This window comes from Procambarus clarkii, chromosome 40, assembly GCF_040958095.1.
Source record: "Procambarus clarkii isolate CNS0578487 chromosome 40, FALCON_Pclarkii_2.0, whole genome shotgun sequence".
NCBI lineage: Eukaryota > Metazoa > Arthropoda > Malacostraca > Decapoda > Cambaridae > Procambarus > Procambarus clarkii.
In genome coordinates, this window is record NC_091189.1 from 31,057,344 (window position 1) to 31,079,640 (window position 22,297).

General features: G+C 42.4%; 1 protein-coding gene across 1 annotated transcript in view; it reads left to right on the forward strand.

Moving 5' to 3' along the window:
* The window catches only part of LOC123757991 (CLIP domain-containing serine protease B4), a 52,496-nt gene extending 30,948 nt beyond the window's left edge, over window positions 1-21,548 (forward strand). The window contains exons 7-9 of the mRNA XM_069338941.1: window positions 1,751-1,953; window positions 5,278-5,480; window positions 19,767-21,548. Coding sequence (XP_069195042.1) covers window positions 1,751-1,953; window positions 5,278-5,480; window positions 19,767-19,973 — 613 coding nt within the window. The 3' untranslated portion in view covers window positions 19,974-21,548. The remainder of the gene's footprint in view (window positions 1-1,750; window positions 1,954-5,277; window positions 5,481-19,766) is intronic.
* Window positions 21,549-22,297: the final 749 nt, after the last annotated feature.

Here is a 22,297-nt window from a genome sequence, read left to right on the forward strand (position 1 = left end):
AATTACTGAAAAGGGATGGAGCCGGTACTTTGACGGCAGCTAATCCATATATTCTAAGGGGAGGTTTTTCGCCTCCAAAAGCCATCTCGAATACAAAATGATTCCGTAAAAATGTATGGCCCAAAATCACATCAGCACACAAATCGGGTAACACTTTGAGATGCACATCATGGTAAGTTTAACTCCTTGCAGTTAGTTTTAAGTCTACAGAACACTGACCTAGGAATTTTGAAGAGAACGATACAGTAGCCATAGAAACTGCCCCATTGTCAGGATAGACGAGTAACCCACTCTGCTCGGCAATATTCTTATATTGAGGCATGAGGGCGAAGTCCCAGTTAAAGTAGGAAGCATAGCAGTTGAGTGTTTGAAGCACTGTTAGTCTGTTTCAGAGATCGGCAGACCTTAGCATAATGACCTTTTTTCTTGCAATTCCTACACAGAGCCTCTCTAGCTAGACATCGACTGCGAGGATGTCGAGTGTAACCAGAAAAAAGCACTTTAAACCACTAGTTGTAGCTGCAGAAACTGTTTCAACTTTTTCTTCTACACTTTCTTGTCCTCCTGAGTCCTCCAGGGCTAATGAGAGTGTCATGGCAGCGTTAGTAGCCCCTGGCTGAACATAAGAGGCAGAAAGTTTCTGTGCCGTTTCTAGGGTGTGGGTCTGGTCAAAGGCTGACTGTAAGTCTAAAGTTTTATTTTAAAGCAAGCGCTGCCTTATTGTGGCAGAAACTAGCCCATTAATAAAAGCATCTCTCACATAGTTATCACAAGTTTCTACAGCAGTCACTGCTCTGAACTGACAATCTTTAGCCAATAATTCTAATGCCTGAAGCAAAATTTCATAGTCACAGAAGAGTCAAACTTCATCCCCAAGATGTCAACTGAACACTAGGTTTTTGCCACTCATTTGTATACCTGTCCTAGTTAGTTACAGTGTTATGCTGTCCTGTTACCATCATTTCCAGTGTTTTTTTTCTGCTGCAAATGTGATTTGCCATCATCTTTCCCTTGGTAGATATTGCTAAAAGTTTGTGATTAATGACCCTTGTAGCAACTGGTATTTCTTCTTTTCATTATTCACCGGGGCAATAGGAGCCTCGAAGACGCGATCTCCAGCATGAGAGTTTTTTTTAGTTTCGTTCATTTATTATGCACCCCATACCCATAATGTGGGCGGTAGTGGAAAGGGTTACAGAGGCACATAATGGGCTCAGGGACTGAACCCCACAATTCATTTAGCTAAACAAGTTAGAATCTTGATGAGCTAGTTACAAAATTCAAAATTAAGTCGTTACCTCATCAGTGGGCTCAAGATCGACCTCAAATACAGTTTCTATATTAAGCAACTGACATGTGAAGAGCTAGTGCATGAGAGACGAGTGTTCTATCGACTCAGCCACGAGCTACAGTAGCCCCAAGAAGAAAGGATTTCAGAGGCACCAAACCGCCGCCTAAATTGAAACTTTAAGCCTTCCCTGGGCTGCCACTTGAGCACAGAAGAATTAGGCAATCCACGCCAGAGTTATATAAATTGTGGTTATGGCTCAGTCGATAGAACACTCGCCTGTCATGCTGAAAGTAGCGTGTTCGAGGCTCCTATTGCCCTGATGAATGAACTGTTGTGAGAGAGAGAGAGAGAGAGATTGATTCTCAGGTAAACAATTATTTGAAAATAAAATTATGTATTATTAAATGACCGTAATCAAAAGTTATAAATGACCATAATCAAATGTTACATTTCTCTTAGTGAAATCATCCGCCTAGGAGACTGGGACTTGAGCTCTGACACGGACTGTGAGATTACTCGACAAGGAAATAAAAACTGTGTGCCCCCGGCTCAGGACTTTACTCATGAAGAGGTCATAATTCACCCCGACTATAATACTAGAGTACAATTTTCTGATGATATTGCTCTTATCAGACTCAGTAAATCCATCGACCTTACTGCACGTAAGTGAATACTTTATCTTTTGAAATTTTATTTATTTATGTCTATATCAAAGCAATAAACAGGGTAAGGAAAGGAGTCGTGTGCAAAAATATTCAGCCTAATAAATTCCATTTGTACCAAGCTAATAAGCTAACAATTTGTATAATTTCATTATTTTTTTTAAATTGTCTTATGCGTCAATCTATATTTTAATATTTGTATAGCGCAGTCGACTCAGCGCCTTATTCGTCAATCTAGCCTAATGCATTAATGAAGCCTTACAAAGAGATCTATGTGAACTCCATAAATGGTCAGAAGACTGACAAATATTATTTAATATCGAAAAATGCAAGACTATGCATGTGGGGCTTAACAACACACGTTACAACTACCAAATTAATAACATTACCCTGCAGCAGCTTGATGAAGAAAAGTACCATAGAGTCAAAATCCACCATTCACTAAGAGTTACACAACAGGTAGGAGCAGCAGTAAAAAAAAAAATGCTAACCAAACCATACGAATAATCAAGCATATCTTTGACCTTAAGAAAAAGAAGGTATAATTAAATCTCTGGTGTGCCCCCACGTGGATTATTGCATCTTCAGAAAGACATAGCCACATCTCTCTCAACATCCACCCTCTCCTTCCTTCTTTACATCCCTTACCATTTCTTCCCTCCATCCTCTCCTCTTCCCCTTCCATTTCACGAGGGTAAACAGCGGGAGTCAACATCAAAACTATGGTTTCCACAACCCGATTTTATTTCAGACTTCATGGAAATCACATGGGGATAATATGATATTTAATATCATCATATGAAGATGATGATATTTCTTAAATCATGACACTTGGGCTGACCCCAACTGGCCTATGACACACAATCCACATGATTCATATGTTTGATGTGTAAAGTGTTTAACCTCCTACTTTGGACATTCTATTTTATAAATATTGATTATCCCAAGACAATTATTATATTGGCATTAGGTTATGAGGGAGTTTATGACATATACAGAGAATTATATTTCTCTGCATATGATAACCTCCCTAATAACCTAATGCCAAGATAATAATTATATAAAAATAATAGTCATTCTATTTTATATGTACTGTATAACTATTATATTTATTTTATATATAGCTATAGTCTATGTATTATTTATATATATATATATATATATATATATATATATATATATATATATATATATATATATATATGTATATATATATATATATATATATATATATATATATATATATATATATATAACTGAAAACTCACACCCCAGAAGTGACTCGAACCCATACTCCCACAACTGGTATGTACAGGGACGCCTTAATCCGCTTGACCATCACGATCGGACAATAAGGAAGTGATAGCCGAGGCTATATGAACCACTTCCCCGCCGGCACTCGGATGGTAATCTTGGGCATAGCATTTTATCAAATCACCTCATTCTTTGGGGCACACGTGAGGAACACAAATGCAAACAAGCCTGAATGGTCCCCAGGACTATATACAACTGAAAACTCACACCCCAGAAGTGACTCGAACCCATACTCCCACAACTGGTACGTACAGGGACGCCTTAATCCGCTTGACCATCACGACCGGACAATAAGGAAGTGATAGCCGAGGCTATATGAACCACTTCCCCGCCGGCACTCGGATGGTAATCTTGGGCATAGCATTTTATCAAATCACCTCATTCTTTGGGGCACACGTGAGGAACACAAATGCCTCCTGAAGGAGGCATTTGAGCAGAGTTCCGTGCTGCGTTTCACTTACGAGACGGAAAAGGATGGGAAGCTGCCTTTTCTAGATGTAACAGTCATGGAAAAGGGCGGAGGTTTCCACACTGCAGTCTACACAAAGGAAACAAACATAGGAATGTGCCTAAATGCCAACAGCGACTGCCCTGACAGGTACAAGAGGAGTGTTGTTAACGCATACGTCGACCGTGCTCTCAGCCACAGCTCAGAATGGAAGCAAGTCGACGAAGAACTCTGTAGGGTAAGGCAGGTTCTAGTCAACAACGGCTTCTCCAATGGTTTCATCGAAGACATCATAAGAAGGAAAGTGAAAAGCCATGCAACCTCCGAAGAGACAACTAACACAACACCTATACCCCCTATTAGACTATTTTACAGGAACTTCTTTTCCACAGCTCATAAAACAGAGGAAAGGGTCCTGAAAGATATTGTTAATAGAAACGTTATCCCTACAGACAAAAATCAGAGGATACAACTGACGATTTACTATAAAACCAGAAAAACGGCCAGCCTACTCATGAGAAACTCTCCAGACACGAAACAGAACGCTTTAAAAGAGACTAACGTCGTCTATGCCTTCAAATGCCCACTTGGGGACTGTAAGCTCCAAAAAACCCAGTATATAGGCAAGACAACAACATCTCTTTCTAGGCGTTTAACGATGCATAAACAACAGGGCTCCATTAAGGAACATATAATCTCTTCCCATAACCAAACCATCGCCAGAGAAATCCTAGTAAACAACACAGAAATCATCGATAGATACAGCGATAGCAGGCGGCTAGACGTTTGCGAGGCACTACACATCAAGAAGTCAACACCAGCAATCAACAGCCAATTATTGCACAACTATATTCTACCCACCTCAAGACTCCGCTCCAATATAGAAGCATCAAGAAATATGGACCAATAGGCTTTCTACAAACACTTCTATTCAATATCCATTGTTTCGTGTTCTGTCTTGTGTTGATACTTTTAATACCCTATTAATATCCTCTAATGCCACATCATCCTTCCCACCTTACTCAAATGTAATGCCACATCACCCTTCCCACCTCACTCAAATGTAGATATAAAATCAGGGAAACGCAAGTTCTAATCAGTTGTGTATTTGTGAAGTCTTTGAAAATGTAATAAGTTTTACGAAACGCGCCCGTGTCGCGTCAGACTAGAAATAAAAATGAATTTTGGAGAAGTGATTTTTGATTTACCTCCAACAGTGAAGCATAATGTACGAAAGATTGAGAAAATTCGTGTTAGAATTATTAATCTTACTTTTTCGGTCATATTTAATAAAATATATATATATATATATATATATATGTATATATATATATATATATATATATATATATATATATATATATATATATATATATATATATATATATATATATATATATATATATTAATTTATATAAATTTATATTAAGTAAATTTTTATCTTGGTATTAGGTTATTGGGAGGTTATCACTTATACAGAGAAATATACTTTTATATATAGTAAATTAAAAAATTTGCAGGATTAGGCAATAAAAGTAAAAGATTTTTTTTGCTTTCTACAGAGAAAAAAAGGATTCGAGCAGTATGTCTTCCACCAGAGGGACTAAATGTTTCAAGCTTGGCCTCTCAAAGGGATGCATGGATAGCTGGCTGGGGCTTCACAGAAAATGGAACAACTAGTAACAGGCTACTCCATGTTCGGTTGCCATTTGTTAATAAAGAGAAGTGCAATATTACTTACAATGGAAATGTGGTTGATGAACAGGTAAATAGGCAGATTGACAATGAATGTAAACCAGTAACAATCAACAATATATATATTATTAAAATACAGAATACTGTATTTGTAGTAACAAGTTGTGTGACTAGATCAGAACACTGCAATCCATAAAGCAGTGCTAGTGGTGGCATTCCTGTGTTGACCGAGAGAATGCATGCAGGCACTGCTGAAGAGAAGTATTCTGGTGAAGTTTAATGTTTGTAGTGTTTATAAGGATGAGGCCAGAATCAACCGAGAATAATTAGCGGGAGTGGAGGTTGATGAGTGCTTGTCAGTGGGCCAGTGCCTCTCGTGTGCCTGCCAGTTACTCCTCTCATCAGTTGGTTATTGGCACCACTGGAAGCAGTTTTAATATCAAAGGATAATAATTTTACCCCTTCCTCACAGCAAAGGACATAGCCAGCTGATGAATGTTATTGAGAAACATACCCAGCTGATGAATTCTGCATCCAGTCTGTATTATTTTACCCTCCAAGTAAAAGTGAACCCTCATTCATCCTTCTGGCTGAAGAGCTGGGGTGGAGGAGACTGGACACTGAGTATCTAGGATATGTTATGGTGGCAAAAGCCATGGCTGGGTATCCAGTATAGGTGGTAGAGGCACAGTTGATGGTGCAAGTGCTAGTAGTGGTGCACATGCAGGTGCCAATGGTGGTGCAAGTGCTACAGTGGCGGTACCTATGGGAAATAGCATTGGTCACTTCAGGATAGAGGACATTCTATCCATTCTATTCAGAGGACATTCAGGAGCAGGTCCAGTGTAGCATCAAAGTGAGTTGCACTCGGGCACATTGAGGGGAATGTTCTCATGCTTGCTAGTGTTCACCCCCTCCCCATCCGGCCCTTTGGCGCCGTGAGGGGGGCTTAGTGGTTGCTGGAGTGTGATGCTCCGTGGGACAGTCCTCTGTCCTTTGGTGGCTTGCACTCCTGCTGCTGTCTTCTCTAATTGTGCCGGATCGCTTTTCCTTTTCCGTTTGTTTCGTTTTTCTCCCCCCTCTTCTCCTATCTGCTTGTCTTTTCCTGCCGACCTTTTGCTTGCTTTGGTTATTCCTTTGGACTTCTTCTATTTTGACGTCCGGGTGCTTGAGGAGGCATACTCTTGTACCCGTAGAACTGTAGTACCCGACGTCTCGAGCGAGGGGAACCTTTTATTGTCAATCCCCCTTTCGTCGCTGAACCCGATCTCGACGGACTGACGGTTCTTAAGGTGGCGTTTGTGAGGCGTATACTCACGACGCACCCCTAGGGGGCCCCGGCATGATCGGCAATAGCTTCCTGTTGGGTGTCCTGCCTCTAATTGTGGCTCCATGGTGAGTATGGGGGCACATTCATGGATGAATTTCTTTCTCTTCGTCTATATGTCCTTGAATGTTGCTGTTGTACCCTCTCAGGCTCGCGGGGTGGGCGACCAAGCCCCCGAGTCGGCCTGTATTGGAAGACCGGGCTCTATGTAGCCTCCGCTGCATTGGGCCCCGACCTTGCTCCTCCTTTGACCGTCCTGAATTCTTCCCCCAGCTCCCCTCCCTCCTCTGTGGTTGGGTCGAGCCTCCAGCCCCCAGTGGTGACCACTTCGTCCCCTGGTGCGGCTAAGTCTCTCGTTGTGACTACTGCGCCTTTTGACCCCTCTCTCTCTAGGGGTTCTCAACGCCGTCAGCGCCACGGCCGCACTCGCTCGTTTCCTTCCTATTCTGATGCGTATCAGGCCTTATTTGGTCCTGCTTCGTGGGCCAAATATTTTGATCTCCTCCCTCTTGATTCTGCGCCTCCTGACGATTTCTCCCTCCATCGGCACCTTGTTGATTCCGTGGATGCGTCTGTTACTTTCAACCCCACTCGTCTCGGTACACGTGTCGTTGCTGCTCCTTCTCAGGATGCAGCTTCCCGCTTGGCTGCCTTATCCTGCCTTGGCGAGATCCCTGTTCGGGTCTCAAAGAACACTCGGTTGAATGCCAGTGTTGGCACTATTCTCCTCCCGCCCCATGTTGCAACCGGTGTTCGGAATCTGCTGGACTGCCACGATGACATTCGGCATATCCTTGATGCCCAGGGCCATTCTGTCCTCCAGGTAGACTCGTTTACTCGTCCCCCTCGTGGCCGTCGCCGTCAACCCCTTCGAGTTGTGAAGATCACCTTTGATGGTAGGACCCTTCCATCCTCTGTCATTCTTGCTGGTGCCAGGTGCTCTGTCCAGGAGTATATTCCTTCTCCTCGGCTTTGTAACAAGTGCTGGAGGTTTGGGCATGGTGCCCTCCGCTGCTCTGGGACTGTCTCTCTCTGTCCTTTGTGTGGGGGTGAAGGTCACTCTAAGTCGGAGTGCACTTCTCCCCAAGCTCGCTGCCTCAACTGCGGTGAGGCCCATCCTACCTTCTCCCATGTCTATATCCATCACAAGCTTGAGGCAGCCGTCCTCAACTTGAAGCACCGGGAGCGTTTATCTTTTCCCCAGACGAGACGCCAGGTTCGCCGGCTCCCGCCTTATGCTAACGTCTCTTATGCTCGCGTGTTGCGCTCTTCCTCTCCTCGTCCTTCCCGCCTTCCTCAGACTCACAACCGTTTCCGGAACTTGGAAACGCCCACTTCCCCCTCCTCTGTTCCTTTGAGTTCTATCCCGAAGGGTCCTCCTCCTGGTCCTCTGTCTGGGGTTCCCCTTCTTTCTACCCGGTCTGTCATGTCTCCTGTGTCTTCTTCCTCGTCTCCCTCCGATCCTCCTTCCAATCCTTCTCCTCCATCTATTGATCCATAAAGCCAACAAACTTTGTAAAATCTCTTTATGTATGTACCTTTGCCTAAATAAAAATTATTATTATTATTATTATTATATTGACTCTCCCCGCCGCCTGTCGGTGCAGGCGGATGTCCATCGCTCTCCTAACGGCCGTCGTGTGTGCTCTCGTTCAGCTTCTGTTGAGACGCTGGAATCCGTTGCCCAGTATTTATTTATATATTTTTTTTTTATTTATTTATTTATATACAAGAATGTACATAAGGAATGTGAGGATACAAATATGGTAATTACAGTCTTGTAAAGCCACTAGCACGCGCAGCGTTTCGGGCAGGTCCTTAATCTAAGAAAATTTTAAGGAGGTAAATACTTGCAAAATTTATAGACAAAAAAATGTTAACAGTTACATGAAATGAAAAAAAAGATGAGAGAAAATTGTAGGTACAGTATATTAAAGCACATAGGTAGCTAAGATTGATTGCAATGACAGCTTGAATGGTAGTTGACAAAAATTGGTAGGCACAATTCAGCAGAAACAGTATAAGATTGATTGCAATGACAGCTTGAATGGTAGTTGACAAAAATTGGTAGTCACAATACAGCATATGGCTAGCACATAAAAGAAGACAGCAATGAACACAATGATAAGGTTGTTTGATATTACATAAAAATTAGGAGATTGGGTAACACTAGGTACAGAGCAAATTTAAAGCTCAGTGTAGGAAACTAAGATGAAGAAGTTAGGTACTTTTTGGTTTTGCTTTTAAATAAGGCAAAAGCTTTACCGTTTTTCAATTCACTAGGGAGTAAGTTCCATAGACTAGGTCCCTTAATTTGCATAGAGTGTTTACACAGATTAAGTTTGACCCTGGGGATATCAAAGAGATATTTATTTCTGGTGTGGTGATAATGGGTCCTATTACATCTGTCCAGGGAGAGTTTCAGAGCATGGTTTGCATTTAAGAACAGGGTTTTGTAAATGTAGTTGACACAAGAGAATGTGTGGAGGGAGTTAATATTTATAGCAAGTTTAGGGATTTAAACAAGGGAGCTGAGTGTTGTCTGAAAGCAGAGTTAGTTATTATTCTGATAGCAGATTTTTGCTGTGTGATGATGGGCTTAAGGTGGTTTGCAGTGGTAGACCCCCATGCACAGATACCATAATTAAGATAGGGGTAGATTAGTGCATAATATAGTGAGAGGAGAGCAGAGTTAGGAACATAATATCTGATTTTGGAGAGTATACCAACTGTCTTAGAGACTTTCTTAGTTATGTGTTGAATGTGGGTGCTGAAGTTGAGTCTCTTGTCTAGGAATAGGCCAAGAAACTTGCCATCATTTTTATTACTGATGTTAATGTTGTCTATCTGTAGCTGAATTGCATTTGATGATTTGCTTCCAAATAAGTCTCCGAGTCTCCGGAGTCTCCGTGGTGTAGTGGTAATTAAGACACTCGCCTGGCGTTCCGCGAGCGCTATGTCATGGGTTCGTATCCTGGCCGGGGAGGATTTACTGGGCGCAATTCCTTAACTGTAGCCTCTGTTTAACGCAACAGTAAAATGTGTACTTGGATGAAAAAACGATTCTTCGCGGCGGGGATCGTATTCCAGGGACCTGCCCGAAACGCTACGCGTACTAGTGGCTGTACATGAATGTAACAACTCTTGTATATATCTCAAAAAAAAAAAAAGATGTAGTAAGTCTTTTCGATGTTTAATGTTAGTTTGTTCGTTGACATCCATAAGTGGACTTTTTTTAATTCATTATTCACAACATTATTTAGTGTATGTGGGTTGAGGTTTGAATAGATAAGGGTAGTATCGTCAGCAAACAATATAGGTTTGAGAATATTAGAGACATTAGGCAGATCGTTTATATATATAAGAAATAGAAGAGGTCCTAAGATGCTGCCCTGTGGCACTCCAACGGTAATTGGTAGAGTGGAAGAAGTTGTATCATTGATGGTTACATATTGGTGTCTGTCACTAAGATAGGATCGGATGTAGTCAAGGGCAAGGCCTCGGATTCCATAATGCTGGAGTTTAAGTAAGAGGTAGTTGTGATTAACAGTATCAAAGGCTTTTCTTAGGTCAATGAAGAGTCCAATCGGAAACTCATTTTTGTCAAGGGCTGAGTAGATAACGTCAAGGAGACTAATGATTGCATCGTTGGTGCTCTTTTGGGACCGGAAGCCAAACTGACAGGGGCTGAGTATGTCGAATTTTACGAGGTAGGAATAGAGCTGTTTGTTAATAATTTTTTCAAATATTTTTGATAGAATGGGTAGATTTGATATTGGTCTATAATTGTTTATGTCCGCCGGATTGCCTCCTTTATGGACTGGCGTTACTCTTGTTTTTTTGAGGATATCAGGAAAGGTGTGACACTCTATAGATTTGTTGAACAGTAGTGATATGGGTGGGGCAAGGGCATGGGAGGCTCTTTTGTACACAATGGACGGAATTTCACTGGTGTTCCCTGCCTTGGTTTTTAGAGAGTGTATGATGGACACAACATCTGCCGGGCTGATTGGTGACAGGAGAAGAGAGTTTGGATAGCTGCCTGAGAGATATGTGTTAATATGTGTCTGAGTCTGTGGGATTTTACTGGCAAGATTAGCACCAACCGATGAAAAGAAACTATTAAATTCATTTGCCATTTCTAAATCAGTTGACGGTATATCCCCATCCTTGTAGAGTTTTATTTGGTTATGTGAGTGTTGTTTAGTTCCTAGGATACTAGAGATAGTTTTCCAAGTGCTTTTCATGTTGCCTTTTGCTTCATTGAATCTATTCACATAATATGCAAGTTTTGCCTTTCTTATGATACTGGTAAGCATTGATGAGTACCTTTTAGCTACTTCCTTTGAAACTAGGCCAATCCTAACTTTCTTTTCATATTCATGTTTCATGTTGATTGAGTTGAGAATGCCACTTGTGAGCCATGGATTGTTTAATCTTTTGTCAGTTACTTGCTTGGTAAGAAGGGGACAATGAAGGTTGTAGAGGCTTAGAGTTTTGGAGAGGAAGAGGTTAGCTAATGAATTTATATCATGGGTATTATTGAATTCAAAATCCCAGTTAATATTGTGAAGTGCCTCTGTAAGATTGTCTAAAGCTGATTCACTGTGTAGCCTAAATGAAAGTTTCTTGCTTTTTGGTGGTGTTATGTCCATGTTCGCTATGAGAAAGGTAGGATAGTGGTCAGTTGTTCTGTCGTAGATTATACCAGATACAAGGGGAGCTGTTATGTTTGTCCATATGTGGTCCAAGGTATTGGCTGATGTTTGAGTGACTCGGGTAGGTTTGGTGATTGTGGGGATTAGCATACAGGAGTTCATGCTGATAAGGAAATAGTCAACTTGAGAGCAATTTTGTTGTACAGTTTAGTACCTAGTGCTGTGAGTAATGCATTTAAATCGTCAAAATGTTTACCAAGTGATCTAACATTTTGGTTATAAACTGATAGACAGGTGCTATTTTGGAGTTTGTTTTTAGCCTGGTGTGCTGTGAAATACTTGCAATAATGATGATCAATGTGCTGGTTGGTGTAGATATGAGACAGAAGATTTTGATCAGGATCAATATCAGTGTGCATAGAGATGCAGAGGGATCACGATACAAGATACACGATAAAGCAAAACACAAGAATAAAAGCAAATACAATAAAACAGTAACAATTTAGAAGTAAAATAAAGATCCAATAGATAGCCAGGGAGGACACAGAAGTTACATAAAATAAAAAACAAAAAATTAGTAGAGACTGACAATATAAATGTAAAATAAAAAATAATAAGAAAAATAATAATCATAAAAAATGATCTTGAAGATAATTAGCTTAGTAATGGTTAATTAAAATCCTATAATTGGTATGAACCTAAGAAAACAGTGAGCTCAAATTGATAATTCCGAGAGAAAAAAAAGAAAAGAAAAAAAAAAGACATGTAAATCTAATTAAATCTTGAAATTTACTCTAATATAAATCTAAGTGTAAAAATAAACAGGGTGAGAGTATATTCATGTGGAAGATTTTACTAAGATACTGAGGTAGATGCTTATATAAACAATTATACTGTTAATTAATTCCAATAAATGATTATAAGAAACAAATACCAAGTTACTTTAAGTAACAGGGTAATAAAAAGCCCTAGGTTTAGTGACAAGGGGATTAACTAAGAACAAATAATTAAGAGTATAAAACAGGCAAAGATGACAAACAAAAAAATAAAATAAAAATAAAAATAAACACCTTTGGAAAGGAAAGGCAGAGCTTAAGTAGACTTTGGTTGTATGTGAGACTACAAATTATGTTCTGGTTATTCAGCTGATATCCCACAGTCATCCAGGAAAGAAGTGAGGTGTGCTTCAGTGGTTATGACATAAGTTTTTCCAGAGTCAGTCTTCCTAGCTATTATTTTACCATCGCGCACAAAACAATGTTTAATAGCAGTGGATCTTTTGCAAATTCCACGTAGTTTAAATAAGAGATTTTGTCTGAATCTGGTAAGACATTCGTTCACATAAACATTGGATTTCCTAGCGACTGCAGCAGTGATAAGGTCTGACTTGCGGGAGCAGCTATCTAACTTCACACGTATCTTTCTGTTGTTTGTACCAGATGATTTGGTACCCACTCTATAAGCTGACTTAATGTCTCTTGCTTCGATTGAATAATTCAACTTAGTACGCAATTCCTGGATCACGATGGCAGTACAGTCTTCTCTGTCAGTTTCATGGGAAAAATCATGTGATGAGATGATGACAGAATCAAGAAGCTTAAGTTGGTCTGATTCGTCTTGGGTTGCAGTGTGTTGCTGTTGTAGGGAGTTAAAATGGTTCTCTAACTTTTGTAACATCTCTTCTTGCTTCTTAGAGGTTTCTGCTGGTTTAAAGTTAGTAACCGAGATCTGAAGAGAGCTTAATTCCTGTTCGAGGTGGTCGACTCTGACAGACAGATCTTGGTTAATCTTGTGCATGGCCAAAGCATCACTCTGTAGCTTCATTATCAGGTCCGACTGCTCTCGGATTATAGACTTTTGGTCATCATGTATTTGAGTCAATAATCTGAGCCATGGATTATCAGCGAGACGCTTAAAGTCAGAACATGGGGAGGCAGCTCGTTTAAGTTGCTCCATATGGTTACATAACTGTTGTAAGGCTCGAGTCAGTGACGACGCTTCAATCAGCTGGGAAGGTTTGTTATTGTTGACGCAGGGAGGGTCGGTACTCCCCCCGGTAGCCACTAAAGAGGAGACAGCCGCGTTATTCCTGTTGCTAGCTTGGCTGGTTGGGTTCATCCTGATAGGTGTGCTATCTTTCTTTGCGGCCTTGCCGAGCTTAGAATTGTTTTGCATGGTAGCAGCAGAGATGTACGCAGGCAGATGGGGTAGACTCGTTGATATGGCAGCAGCAAACGTCAGGTTAGCTTCCTCCAGGGAGCAACACTAATGAGGTCGAGATGAGCTAGTAGGTTAGGTTTTGTCGAATATTTCGGTCACATTTAGGTCACTGGATACTTAGCTGCCTTCTGGGGTTGTTACATCATGTTTGGGATGTTGTGGGCTCAAGGAGCAGCTGATAAAGTTGGAGGGGCAGCAGGGTCGTCAGGAGCGGATGAGCGTTCGAGAAGTACGTAGTTGCTGGGACACCGGTCTCTTTACGTCAGAAGCGTAAGCCTGGCTCCTCTCCTTCCTCCTCCCGGCGGGTAAGAAGGCTTCGCTTTCTTCCTCGGCCCCTACTACTGGCTCTATTGCTCCTTCCCCTCCCATTTCAGTGGTTGCGCCCCCTGTTCCTGCTATGGAGGTTTCTTTGGCCCCTGCTTCCCTCTCGGTTGCTGCCCTTGCTGAGGTGTGCTCCCCTCTTTCTACTCCCCCTCTTCCTGCTGCTGTCCTTGACTGCTCCTCTCCGTTGTCTCCTCCTCTTCCTCCGGACAACGCCCCCCCCCACCTCTGGTCTGTTCTCCAGCTTCATTCCCTCCGTCTTTGCTCAGTTTACCCATGCCCCCTAACCCTGACTTTGCTGACCCTGATATTCTTTAACGTGCTATGTTGCTCTTTCGCCTTTGTTTCTTCCTAGTTCTCTGTTGTCCATTCTCTTCTCGTCGATGTCTATTCTTCAATGGAACGTTCGAGGTTATTACGCCAATTTCCTCGAACTCCAACTTCTAATTTCGCAGTTTTCGCCCCCTTTGTGTCTGTCTCCAGGAGCCGATGCTTGGTGCTCGTCCTGGTCGTTTTCGTGGCTATTCCTTTCTCCCCCCCCCCCCCCCCAAGCCGTTGCTGGGGCTCCTAATTCTTCTGCTCTCTTGATTCGCGCTGATGTTCCCTTTGTCCCCTTACTTTTTCCTTCGCCTCTCCATTGTTCTGCTGCTCGTATCTTTGTGGGGAAATGGTACACAGTTTGTTCCATTTATCTCCCCCCGAGTGTCCCGCTTTCTCTTCCTGATTTGAAACACCTCCTGGACTCCATGCCGGAGCCTGCGCTCCTGCTGGGTGATTTCAATTGTCGTCATTCTCTTCGGGGTGATGTTCTGACGAATACCCGAGGTCGCCTTCTTGAGCCGTTTATCCTCTCTTCTTCCCTGTCTCTTCTGAATTCTGGTGAGCCCACTCACTTGGAATCTCGGACTCGCACCCTTTCCTGTCTTGATCTTTCTCTCTGCTCTTCTTCTCTTTACTTAGATTTCACGTGGCAGGTTCTTGATGACCTCCATGGCAGTGACCATTTCCCCATCCTTGTTTCCTTTTTCTCTTTTCGCCCTTCCCTCTCCTTCCCTAGGTGGCAGTTTGCTAAGGCGGACTGGAACCTATTTACCCTCAGTGCTGCTCTCTCTGACCTCTCCCTTCTGCCTCTCCCTCGTGCTCTCCTCCTTTTTCATGACACTGTCTTTGACGCTGCCCTCCGCTCTATTCCTCGCTCTTCCTCTCGGGGTCCGCGGAAGTGCATTAATTCCCTGGTGGAATGCGGATTGTGTTTGGGCTGTCCGCTGTAAGCGTGCAGCCTGGAAGAGGCACCGCCGTCGGCAGACGGCCGATTCTTTTCTTTTCTTTCGGAAAGCGAGTGCGGTGGCCCATAGGGGCTACCGTACGGCTAAGCGTGAATGTTGGGCATCTTATGTCTCCACAATTACGTCCGAAACTCCTCTGCCATAGATCTGGAAGCGTATCCGCAAGATAGCGGGTAAGTTCGTTCCCAATGTTATACCGGTCCTTCACCTCCATGGTACTCTTGTGGCAGACCCGTTGCAGGTCGCTTCCGAACTGGGTTCCCACTTTTCTTCTGTTAGCTCTGGTCGTCATCTTCCCCAATCTTTCCTTCTTCGTAAACCTGTCCTTGAGTCTCGATCGTCCTTTAGATTTCTGCACTCGTCTTCGGCTTCCCTATAATGTTCCCTTCTCTCTCTCTGAACTTCGTTCTGCCCTGGCCCTCTGCAGTTCTACGGCGGCGGGCTCCGATGGTATTCATTATGAGATGCTTCGCCATCTCCCTCCGTGCACGTCTCAGTATTTACTGAGTCTGTAAAATCGGATCTGGGAGTCGTCGTCAGTCCCTGAGGGCTGGCTCGATGCCGTTGTCCTCCCTGTTCGCAAACCGGGGTCTCTGGGTACTTCCCCTAAGGACTTTCGCCCTATTGCCCTCACAAGTTGTGTCTGCAAACTCTTTGAACGTATGGTTAACGTTCGTCTGATGTGGTTCCTGGAACACCATCACCTCCTCACCCCTTCTCAATTTGGTTTCCGCAAGTGCTGCAGCACGACAGATGTCCTGGTGAACTTGGAGGTCTACATTCGTACTGCTTTTGCTGCGAAGACCTCCGTTGTTGCCGTCCTTTTTGACCTGGAAAAGGCTTACGACACCACTTGGCGATATCATATTCTATCTCAACTTCATTCTTTTGGCCTTCGTGGTCATCTCCCTCTCTTTCTCCGCAGCTTCCTCTCTCGTCGTTCCTTTCGGATGCAACTTGGTGCCGCTCTCTCTACCTCTTTTCAGCAATACGAAGGTGTGCCCCAGGGTAGTGTTCTGAGCACTACTCTTTTTTCTGGTTGCCCTCGATGGTCTTCTTTCCTCTCTTCCTTCAGGTGTCTTCTCCGCGCTCTATGTCGATGATCTTACCCTTTGCTGTCACGGTGATGATTCGCCTCTCCTTCAGCGCCGGCTTCAACTTGTAATTGATGCCATGTCGTCTTGGGCCACCGATCATGGCTTCAAGTTCTCTACTTCTAAGACTTGCGCCATGACTTTTACTCGGAAACGGGTTGTTCTTCGTCCCTCTTTGTCTCTTTATGGTAATCCCCTTGAGTACAAAGATTCCACGAAGCTTTTGGGGTTATTCCTTGACACTCGTTTGTCTTGGTCTCCCCATATCTCTTACCTCCGTGTTGAGTGCTCTAAGGCCCTTACCCTCCTTCGGGTATTGTCCCATACTTCAAGGGGGGGCAGATAGGCGCACTCTCCTTGCTTTACATTCCTCTCTCGTCCTGTCTAAGCGCAATTATGGTTGCCCTGCTTACTTGTCTGCTTCTCCTACTCTTCACCGTCTTAATTGATGCTTTGCACCATACTGGGTTGCGCCTCAGTTCTGGTGCCTTTCGTTCGACTCTCGTCCTTAGCTGGTATGTTGACACTGGCTTCCTGTCTCTCCAGGACTGCCGTGATCACTACTGTCTTCGCTACCTTGCGCGGTCCTTACAACATCCTTCCTCTCGCCTCTGTCGTGCTTTAACTTTTACCCCTCCTACGGTTCCTGTTCCTCTTCACCACCTCCCTCTTTCTGTCCGGTTATCTCGCCTACAGGATTCTCTTTCCGTTCGTATTTCTAATATTTCTCCTCGTGTTGTTCCTTCTTTGCCCCCGTGGAGAGTCCCCCTTCCGCGGTTTTGTACATCCTTGACCCGCGTCACTAAAGCTTTTACCTCTCCTACAGTTCTAAACCGCCTTTTCCTTGAGCACTTTTCTTCTCACTCCCGCTCCGTTTCTGTCTTCACCGATGGGTCTAAGTCTGCAGACGGTGTTGGCTACTCTGTTGTTTTTCCTGATCGCACTTATATGTGTCGCTTATCTCCGGAGACTAGCATCTTTACAACGGAGCTTTATGCTATTCTCTATGCTCTTCGTCTCCTGCTTTCTCGTTGTCAGTCTTCCTTTGTAGTTGTTGTTGACTCTCGTAGTGCCCTCATGGCTCTCGGGTCCTTTAATCCGGTTCATCCAGTAGTTGTCGAGATCCAGCATTGGCTGTTTCTTGTTCACAGTAAATTTAAGTCATTGAGTTTTGTTGGGTTCCCAGCCATATTGGTGTGTCTTTAAATGAGCGTGCGGATGCTGCCACCAAGGAAGCTGTCCGCTCATCCCATCTCTCGTAAAGGTATTCCATATTCCGACTTTTACCCGGTTATCCATTCCTCCGTCCTTACCCGTTGGCAGGCTTCTTGGTCGTCTGTTACTGGTAACAAACTACGTACTCTTAAATGTTGTTTCCTCGTGGCCGTCCTCCTACCACCGTAACCGGCGATGGGAAACAGCCCTGGCGAGGTTGCGTATTGGCCATACTCGCTTAACCTATGTCACTTGATGGAGCACCGCCCTGCTCCTTATTGTCCTAGTTGTATTGTCCCTCTTACGGTCGTGCATGTCCTTCTTGAATGTCCTGACTTCCAGGACGAGCGTGTGTCTTGCTTTCCGACCGCCCCTCGCGGTCACCTGTCCCTCAAAAGACTTCTTGGTGACTCGGATACTTTTGATATCGTTCGCCTTATGCGTTTTTGTTCTCATATTGGCATTATTGGTGATATTTAGCGCCCTCTGATTATTCCGCACATTTGATGGTGCTACATAGCCTTCTTTTGATAATTACTTACTTACTTGCTAGTGTTCAGTAATGAAAAATTTGGGTGTATGGAAGTTCAGTTGAATTGGTGCTTTATGTGGTTGGACAGCATCGACTAGGATGAACATGTGGGAGGCAGTGGTGATTATATTGGGCATTTATTCAGGTAGTGTTGAGTAGTTCCCTAAAATGTCTATCACTTCTGTATGCAAGGGGTGTTGAACCTGATGATGCAGACAGCTGTTCTGGGAAAAGGAGTTCCCCAGATATTCATAAATCGGACCTGTGAATGCGGTCCACTGCTAAGATCCCGCTGTCTTCCGATATCACTGAATGTATGTTGAACAGAATCAAAGGCATTCTGTTAATCCAGGTGTCAGGATGTGACTATCCTAAAGACAACCTTCAGCTGGAGATAAGTTGCTATCTCCATTGTATTGTCTAAATTGCAATCTCCATTGTATTGTCTAAATTGCAATCTCCATTGTATTATCTAAATTGCACTGTCTAAATACCACAATGACATTGAGTTTGGAATGTTCAGTCGTGGTAGATGTGGATAGTGCTAAGGAACTGCAGGTCTTTATACGGATGAGAATCAAGTTGATGGTCCTGAATGGTGATGGTAATAGAGGATATAAAAAAAAATCAGGAGACCCAGCTGTAATGAAGAAAGTGGATAATTGAATTGATCCATATTTACATTTGTTAAATTAGTTGTAGATTTATTTTGATTAATAAAATGATGCAGTATTCAGGCTGCAGATACAATGTATGTTAATCCAGCTATTTGATTGCTCAAATCAGTAGATTATTTTGCTTTATAATTTCTTTATCATTTCTGTCATAAACTTTACTTGCCCATTTATTACCTGCAAACTTCCTTAGGTAATTAATTAATGTAACTACAAACCTACAAATTGTTTACTAATTTGGAAGGCTACCTTTTATACTCATTGAATCATTAAAAATTTTTCTTTAACTATGTCACATCAGTTTGTTTTTGGCTGTATGAAATGTCTACTACTAATTTGAATTTCTTAACTTTTTTTAGTCTCTCTTAATTTATATGACAGCTGGCTCATTTGTTTCTAATCTAACCCCTCTACACATTTTTCCCAAGTAAGTACAGGTATTCATATAGGGTCCTGGTAGTACAGTCGGGTTCATTCTCGACACACAATCAAGAATTCCGGGTTCGAATCCCGGGCGGGACAGAAATGGTTGGCACAGTTCCTTTCACCTAATGTCTCTGTTCACCTAGCAGTGAGTAGGTACTCAGGAGTTAGTCAGCTTGCTGTGGGATTGCATCCTGGGCGGGGTCAGTAATTCGGCCTTGAGGGGGGGGGGAACCTCAGTAAAAGCCAAAACGTGTACAAATACACACTGGCTTCCTGTCCCCGACAATAGATTATTGTTATTATATGTACATAACTTATGTATATACATATATTTATTTCTTAAGTTTCTCTGATTAGTCTATAGTTTTTGTAAAATGTTTGCCCATGCCTTACCTTTTTTTTTTCCATATCCACAAACTAGCACATTTATATTTGTGACAATGAAGCTCCAACTTCTTGTCCCCATGATTACTGAGAAAACTCCCTAATCTTGTGGGGTTTTTATATCTGCATTTGTGTGTGTATGAGTGCAAGTTTGTGTGCAATATATATTACATAAACTTTTTCTTTATTTATATAAACATAATTTTCTATTGTTCATAGATGTGTGTAGGAGGCCGTAAAGGACAAGACTCTTGTGCAGGAGACTCGGGTGGTCCTCTAGTGATGGCAGGACCTTCAGGTCCACCCTTCCTGCAAATTGGAGTGGTGTCTTATGGTCCCGTAAACTGTGGGCAAATGGATAAACCAGCTGTTTATACTTCTGTTGCTCACTATAGAAAATGGATTGAAAAGAACATGAGACTCTAAAGTACTGTACTAGGAAAACATAAAGGGTACAGATAACCATATAATACAAGAAACTAGACAGTATGCACAAATTCTTGTATATTTTTTTTAATTTGGTGACATTTGGATCACATCACAAAAGACTTATTCATATCCAATAGCTACTGGCATTTTAAGTTACAAGATGGAGATGTTACAATATTTCTGTGCTGTGTAATTTTGACTGGTAGAGTATAAAGCAATGTGTTCTTAGGGGATTATTATTAATTAGACTATAAAATAATATGCTGAAGGGTTTTACTATCTTACAACATTTACTTGTACACTGTCACTGAGTAATGAATATAAAAATACATTACAATAGGGATATTTAAGATCATGCAGTGGACATATATATTGTCTATCTTGAGGTTATCTTGAGATGATTTTGGGGCTTTTTAGTGTCCCTGCGGCCTGGTCCTCGACCAGGCCTCCACCCCCAAGAAGCAGCCTGTGCAGCTGACTAACACCCAGGTACCTATTTTACTGCTAGGTAACAGGGGCATAGGGTGAAAGAAACTCTGCCCATTGTTTCTCGCCGGCGCCCGGGATCGAACCCGGGACCACAGGATCACAAGTACAGTGTGCTGTCCGCTCGGCCGACTGGCTCCCGTCTATGCCAGTGTTAGAATATCAAATTCAATAGTTGTGGAAAGTTTTAAAACACTTGCTTTGGTTAAATTACAAGTAACTAGATGGAAAGCTTTCTTGGCAAGGAACTTAATTGCACTCTAGACAATGTTGTATTCTCTCTTGGACATATAATAGCACATAAATATCCAGATCAGTGAAGCTTCTCATCCTTTGATGCAGTAGGGATCTTTTCCAGCTATCTCTGCTAAGCTACCTTGAGGTTACCTTGAGGTGCTTCCGGGGCTTAGTGTCCCCGCGGCCCGGTCGTCGACCAGGCCTCCTGGTTGCTGGACTGATCAACCAGGCTGTTAGACGCGGCTGCTCGCAGCCTGACGTATGAGTCACAGCCTGGTTGATCAGGTATCCTTTGGAGGTGCTTATCCAGTTCTCTCTTGAACACTGTGAGGGGTCGGCCAGTTATGCCCCTTATGTGTAGTGGAAGCGTATTGAACAGTCTCGGGCCTCTGATGTTGATAGAGTTCTCTCTCAGAGTACCTGTTGCACCTCTGCTTTTCAAATCAGCTATAAATAAAGGACAGGAGACACTGGAGAATTCTTAGTCCAGCCTGGAATTATCTTCAGAAGATTTGTTCATCTATCCTCAAGCATACTCTTAGGAATATTTAAGTTCAGTTAGACCACATAAATTATGATCTGCCCAATATACTAAATTACTGCCTAGCTGCTATCCCAACCTACCATCAGGTGGCAGCACCAGTGCAGTAAACAGAGGCATCAAGAGAATCCATGCCTCATTTTCATCTACCTTTACTCTGACAGCACAAGGTAAGTTGGGTTAACCAGGAGCAACTGGGTGGCTTGCTCTGAGCTTTTCAATCGCACTTAAAGCCTTATTTGTAAACTTAATCCACTTGATTACTCACTTGAACTTGGATTCCCATGACCAAACACTTTAACAGAAAATGTGAAAGAAACAAAACAGGAAAAATTTACACTAGCTGCAGAATGCAGCCAGAAAGGATTGTAGAAGGCAAGAACCACTTTCCTACTGCACCAAACATTCAGAAGCATAGATCACTGCATGATATGTTTTACTGAAGGAAAGGCATGAAAATATGACACACTGATAATGAAGGCAGATAATCTGAGTCAGGCACAAATGTGCAACTTGTCCTATAACACTGCTAGGTCTGGATGTCGGCACATGATAAGTCTGAATAAAATGGATTTTAAAACATGGTACACTGTACCATGGTACTGGGGTTGAGTAACAAACACTCAGACTGAAATAGTCAAAGATACCAGCCCAGCACCACCACAAGTCACATAAGATGAGAGAGAGGGTCAAGCAAATCTAAGACCTCTCCAAAATGACACATTCTTAGTCAGAAATAAATATAAAATAAACATCAGAAAACTTATATTGGCTCATACAAGGCAGTTCCTATATATATCCACCCAAACTCATTCACACATGTCTAATGTATGCTTAAAACAATCCAGCAATCCCATGACTATTATGGTACCTAGTTTCACATAATAGACATAATAGATTACAATGGCCTAGTAATTTCTTCTATAAATCAATAACTCTTAGTTTCCAAACCAATACTAACCCTGGTATTTCTTAAATCTATACTTCTCCAATTTATATCCATTGTTTTGTGTTCTGTTTTATATAAATATATTTAACACCTAATTAATAAATATTT